Raw genomic sequence first — 6543 nt, 5'->3', positions numbered from 1 at the left:
AAATATGATAAAAATATATGAATGTAAAAATTTTACATAAGAAAAATTATTAATGTATAAATAAATATATAATCTTATAATAGCTTACCATTAAAATTGTCTGACACCTTGCCTAATAGCTGGTGGCAAATTGACCTTCACCTCCCAATTTGTTTGGCACTTTGCTTAATAGCTGGTGGCAAATTGACCTCCAACTCCCAACGTGTACATCTCCCGTAACGACTGTCTCATCAATTGACAAATTGAGTTGTAATGATACATCCTCAAATGTAATTATATACTCACCGCACAAAATATGGAATGTATGTATTTCAACTCTCCATCTCTCCAGCAAAGCACTGATAAGTGCAGACTCCAATTTAGTCTCGTTGAGCATATGAGACATGTGTAAGAATCATATCTCTTTCATGTATTGTTCAATAACACGTGATGATTTTACATTTAAATTGCGTGTATATAAATTTCAATAATTTAATCTTCATCTTGATTATATAAACATAAAAAAATAAAAAATTTAATAACATTAACAACTTAAAAATAATATTAATTAAAATAAAAATTATAATAATATTTTCTTACCATGGTAAGTAATTCAACTGGCAAAATAAGCCCGCAAAGCTTTTACCAATGTATGAGCCAAAATCAATTTATTTCCTTACATTTAAAAAAAAAATCCTACTCCCTAGTTTTTGTTAAAATCGACATATTTGGCTAATTCTCCCGCCTTGCGGCTATCATCGGTTGCTTCCATCTATAAGTACTCAATCAATCAATCCCCAGTGGCTATCAGCTATTGTGATTGGCTTCCCTCCCAAATGTCTTCTTCGACATTAACCGTACTCTTCGTCCTCCTTGGAACTCTCTGTTCCTTTATCTACTTCTTCAGCTCACCAAACCGCAACAACAATGGCCGGAAACTTCCACCCGGTCCTGCCCCTCTTCCCGTCGTAGGTAACATCCACATGCTAGGCAACCTCCCACACCAAAGTCTTCACTATCTCGCCAAAAAATATGGACCCATCATGTCGATAATGCTAGGCAAAGTACCAACCATCGTGGTATCATCACCCGAAGCCGCTGAACTGTTCCTCAAGGTCCATGACGTCGTTTTTGCTTCCAGGCCTAAAGTCCAATCCGCGAAATACTTCGCATATGGTGGCAAGGCCATGGCTTTTACCCAGTACGGTTCTTACTGGCGAACTGTACGGAAATGGAGTATTTTGCATTTCCTCAGTGCTTCCAAAGTTGAATGTTTTGCCCCGATAAGGAAGGCGGAGGTGGGGTTATTGGTTGAATCAGTGAGGAAGGTAGCGGCGGCGGGTGAAACAATAAACCTTAGCCAGGCGGTGGCTAAGGTTCTTGAAGGAATGATGTCGAAAGTGTTATTCGGGCGGTCCATGGATGATAAAATCGATTTTAAGCCACTGGTTAATGAGGCCATGCACTTAGCTGGGGTTTTCAATCTCTCGGATTATGTGCCTTTCCTTGCTCCACTTGATCTTCAGGTAACGTTTTTTTTTCCTCCTTATATCCTGTTCTTTTATGTACTATTTTTCTTTTTCATAATTTATTTATTTTTTCGTACTAATAATAATACAAATTTTTAAAGTATAATAAATTGTGTACAGTAATCTTATTAGATGCAGACTGGAACACGGAAGTCCTAATATTTGATTGAATGACTAGTTGGTTTTTTCGCAAAGAATAATTGTAATGAACAATACAATTAATATAAAACTGATTCTATCATATCTATCTTTACGCTGCAGGGATATACAAGAAGGCTTAAGAAGGTGAGCAGTGGCCTTCACGAATTTTTTGACAAAATGATAGATGAATACCAACAAGGGATTAACATGGATGACCAAAAACCTTATAGAAATTTCTTTCAAGTGATGGTTTCGTTGTTGGATACACCCATAAACCCTAACGATGAAGATCAACCCTACATCGTTGGTAGAGAAAACATCAAGGCTATAATGGTGGACATGGTGGCAGCTTCCTTCGACACTACAACCACGGCCATTGAGTGGACATTTTCAGAACTTCTAAGGCATCCTCGAGTCATGGTTGCTCTCCAGAAAGAGCTAGAAAGTGTTGTCGGAAGGAATAGAATGGTAGAAGAGTCGGACCTACCGAAACTTGCCTATTTGGATATGGTCATAAAAGAGAGTTTCAGGTTGCATCCCGTGGCGCCGTTATTAGTCCCGCACGAGTCAACCGAAGATGTCACCGTTAATGGGTATTTCATACCTAAGAAGTCGCGGCTTTTGGTGAACACTTGGTCCATGGGGCGAAATCCCAAGATATGGTCGAGCAATGCCGAAGAGTTCTTTCCAGAAAGATTCAAGGATAGGAAGATAGACCTTCGAGGGCATGATTTCGAACTCATTCCGTTCGGAACCGGTCGTAGAGGATGTCCCGGAATGCAGTTAGCTCTAATCAGCATGCGTCTTATTTTAGCTCAATTAGCCCATTGCTTTGATTGGGAGTTGCCTGATGGGATGTTGCCTAATGAACTCGACATGAGCGAGAAGTTTGGCCTTTCGTTGCCGAGGGCTAATCATTTACTTGCAAAGTCGACTTATCGTTTAATTGCTTAAAGTTAAGGTTGTAAATGAACATTTGGGTTGTTGTTTATGTTGATTTCTCAAAATAAATAAATGAGCATAAACAAATAAAACTTATTTTAACGGAGACTTAATCCTTTGGTTTATGTTGAGAGAACGATGCAGGAGACTTAATTAAGGTGTTGTTGTTCTATTGTGTTTCCATCGCCAATTCTATTTAGGTGCAAAGTCAGAACAAAATTTTAAGGGGAGAATGAAATTTTAATTTTTTATAATTTTTTAAAAATTAAATCAAACTTTTATAATTTTGAGGGGTAAAAATAGTTTTATTTTTATTAATTTAAAATTTAAAAAAAAAATAAAAGCCTAAATAGTAATTTTCTAGTGCCTGCCACCCTTAAATCCACGTCTAAATCCATCGTCTCTTTCGTTGAAGAGTTTTGAATTTGCTCTCCATGTTTTTGGCATTTTGTAGAAGTTAGAGGTTTGGGTGCCCATAATCATTATCATGATGTAGGGCCACCCTCTCTTAGTTTCTTTCCTTATCTAAATATCCTCTGCTTTTTCTTTCCTTTTCCGTAAGATGTATTTTCTTTGTTCGAGTTTCATTCAATGTCAAAAATCTCAGCTTTAGAAATCCAGGTATCAATGTTAGACATATTGTTTAATGAAATTATGTTTTTAATTTTTTTTTTGTAAATGAAATATGTTGTTGGAAGTATAACTGCAAATGAAAAATTAAAATTTTCATATAAAAAATAAATCTTAATTTTATTATAATTTGATATTATTTAATTTTTTATATTAGTACAAAGATTAACTTCTAGTAGTTCAGTCCCTATATATGAGGGACCTACTAGTTATATTCACCATTTTAAAAATACTTAAAATAAATTTAATGTTAAATAATATGGTCAATAATTTATAAGAACTAGAAAGTACCTACTGATCTCTATGCTTCATGAAATGGGATTAAGTTGTTTAACTGGATATTTTTATAAATATAGGACATCTGTAATAACTCAATTGTTAAATAGATGAGTTTAGAATAAAATTGAATTATTTTGATAAAACTATTAAACATGATATAAAAGTATTAAAAATAGTTAAAAATATCGTGTCATGAAAAATAAAATAAATACGATAAAAATACGTGAACGTACAAAATTTTACGTAAGAAAAATTGTTAATGTATAAATAAATATATAATCTTATAATAGCTTACAAAAAAAATAGAGCATAAAAGAATTATTTTAAATAAATAAATAAATAAATTGACACAACACACAGAATAAACAAAAAATAAATTCTAAATTAAATTCGTTGGGACAATTATAAACTATGTAAAACAAGACACTACACAAAAAGTAATATAAGCATACCCACGAAAGAATTGTAGACATAAAAAGTATTATGATTAATTTATTTCTTAATATTTATATATTTTTATTAATTTGATTTTTATTTTTTATTTTAAATTAAATTTGGTTATTAATCTTTTAAAAAATGTCAATTTATTTTTTTAAGTGAAACTGTTTTAATGATATTGGCGAGACAACATGTGTGTGAATTCACGTATTCTTTATGTTGATATAATACTTTTTATTTTATATATTATATTAACAAATAATTTTAAAATTTTATAAGTATTCAAAAAAATAAAAAAATATATATGAAAAGTTCATAATTTTTTTTAAATAGTACAAAGTTTACATGGAGTGATATGGGCTACTATATATAAAATTTTAATGTTTTAATTAGTAATTTTCAACTTTTTTTAAAAAAATGAGAGTCAAATTTAAATTTAAAAAAAGGAAAAAGTCAAATTGATAAAAATATAAATATTAAAAACTAAATTTATTTTTATGCCTAATATATATATATAGGTTTAAAGAAACTTTTGAATTAACAAAAATACCAAAGTAGACCAAATAATTTATGAGATTGTAAGGAATTAATTTATGTTTTGTGTTTTGCGTGATTTGATATTTGTTATGTATGAGAGTTTTTGGTCTTGCATTTTCTTGGACCATTTATGTTGTACTTGTCCTGGTTCATTAATAAATATTTTACTTAAAAAAGCAAAAAAATTCGAAGTGGTTGAAAATCTAAGATTCATGTATCAACTTAGAAATTAAATTTCATAACGACTCACATGCTCAAAAATTATGAATCACATGTGGATGAAAAGATTTGAAAGCTTAGTTTCCAATGCATCAAATAATGTATCTTTGGAGTTCTCTACAACTCAATAAATATTCTTCTTCTTTTTTGTTGAAAATTAAATACTCTTTTAATTTAATTCTTTGTTCATGTATTGGGTGATTATCTGATAGGTGGAGAAGATAAATTGCCCAAGTTCTAGTGGATAATTTGTGCCAACAACTCATGCTAAACAAATGCTTGCATTATACTTGTAAGAAGAGTCGGCCCAATTCGAGAAGTCTAAAAGAGATGAATCCAAGCCTATTGAAGATAAATTAGAGTTATCAATGTGATTATTGTAAATATGAAGGGATAAATATGTTTAAAGTTTAAATTTCTTAAGACTCTCATTTTGTAGTTAGGTGCAAATCTCAATTGTTGATGTAATTCGATATGTATTGTTCAATCTGGAGGAGCTCAACTACAAATAGAGGTCTTTCCCCTCATTTGTAATCATTTTTATAAACTTTCAAAGTAATAGAATACTTTTGAGAGCATGTATTTAGACATTTGTATGCACTATTTTTTTTGTGACTTTTATGTTCGTTTGTGGCTTCTTTTTCTTAAGGTAATGCAGTTTGTCCGACTAAAGTTCTAGTCCCATGACACAAACATACACTTTGTGATATATGTACTTATTACCTATACTTAGGGGATGTTCTAATTTCTATAAAAATATCCTTTCAAAGTAATGAAAACATGATATATGTTGAATGTTCTAAATTTCAGAATTTGTTTATTACAATTCTTATCTACTCTTATCTAAGCAAGTTTCCTTGTTTAGTGATGACTAACCCTAATTCTTATAATTATACTTTTTTAGAGTGAGACGAATTAACCTAGTTGTTCATGTTTGTGGCGTATTTTCCTTATCAACAAAGGCAACTAAGCCTTTTTTCCTTTTCCCTTTTTTTAGTTTAATTATTTTCTAGCCATTCCTCCTATGATTTCTTGATCCGTGGGAGCATCAGAATATCAATTATTAATAAATGATATCATTTTTAATTACTTATGTAGAAGACCCATTTCGCCCGGGCCCTTAAAATTATTTACAGCAAATAAATAAACCAAAAATAAATTTAAAACCAAAATGAAAATTTATTAGTCCAAAGTCCATTACAACAAGCCCAACTTCGACCCAATTAAATACCAAATTAAAAAAATCCTTAAACCTAACCCGAATAGCCTAACCCCCCACCCAAATATTTGGACCCAATGGTCTAATTCTGTCATGGACCCAGTACTCCAAATGCATAAGGCCCAATTGCCCAAATAGAAATTGACCCAAAAGGGCCAATGACTATTTTTTCAGAAACCCTAAGGGTTTCTGAAGCTTCCTCGCGCCGCAGCAATGGCCTCCGCCCTAACACTTTGACTTCGGGATAGGCTCACAGGGCCCAAGCAAGGTGAAGCTTCTGATTTCTCCACGCACACCTGTTTGCTGTACCTGCAACAAACCCACAAGACACAACAAATACACAGCAACTGCAGAGAAATAACAGAAAAGAAGAGAAAATCATTTTTTTGTAATTTTTTTTTATTTTACTTGGCTATAAAAAGCCACAGATTGTAACAACCTCTACCCGTATCTATCGTTGGAATAGAGTACGAGGCATTACCGAGAAGCACGAAACACTTATAGATAATTTAAATACATTTTCATAACAACTTGTCTCAATTTCATACTATTTCGTATTTAAGCTTTATTCACTAAAGTCTTTGAAATATCATCTTTATGCAAATAACACACTTGAGGTACATAATTCCG

At 31.9% G+C, this 6543-nt stretch overlaps 1 protein-coding gene across 1 annotated transcript; it reads left to right on the top strand.

Moving 5' to 3' along the window:
- Positions 1-319: 319 nt before the first annotated feature.
- On the top strand, positions 320-2693 carry LOC107916907 (cytochrome P450 CYP736A12). Its single transcript, XM_016846278.2, has 2 exons — positions 320-1505; positions 1770-2693. The coding sequence occupies exons 1-2, from the start codon at positions 816-818 to the stop codon at positions 2601-2603; spliced, it is 1524 nt and encodes a 507-aa protein (XP_016701767.2). The 5' UTR covers positions 320-815; the 3' UTR covers positions 2604-2693.
- The last annotated feature ends 3850 nt before the right edge of the window (positions 2694-6543 follow it).

This window comes from Gossypium hirsutum, chromosome A01 (assembly GCF_007990345.1).
Source record: "Gossypium hirsutum isolate 1008001.06 chromosome A01, Gossypium_hirsutum_v2.1, whole genome shotgun sequence".
Taxonomy (NCBI): domain Eukaryota; kingdom Viridiplantae; phylum Streptophyta; class Magnoliopsida; order Malvales; family Malvaceae; genus Gossypium; species Gossypium hirsutum.
This window is presented reverse-complemented; position numbering and strand designations above follow the sequence as displayed.

Excerpts from the sequence above, each read along its gene's own strand:
- LOC107916907 (XM_016846278.2), top strand. The coding sequence starts at position 816 with ATGTCTTCTTCGACATTAACCGTACTCTTCGTCCTCCTTGGAACTCTC. Across the intron at positions 1,506-1,769 it reads TTGCTCCACTTGATCTTCAG|GGATATACAAGAAGGCTTAA; the intron begins GTAACGTTTTTT and ends TTTACGCTGCAG.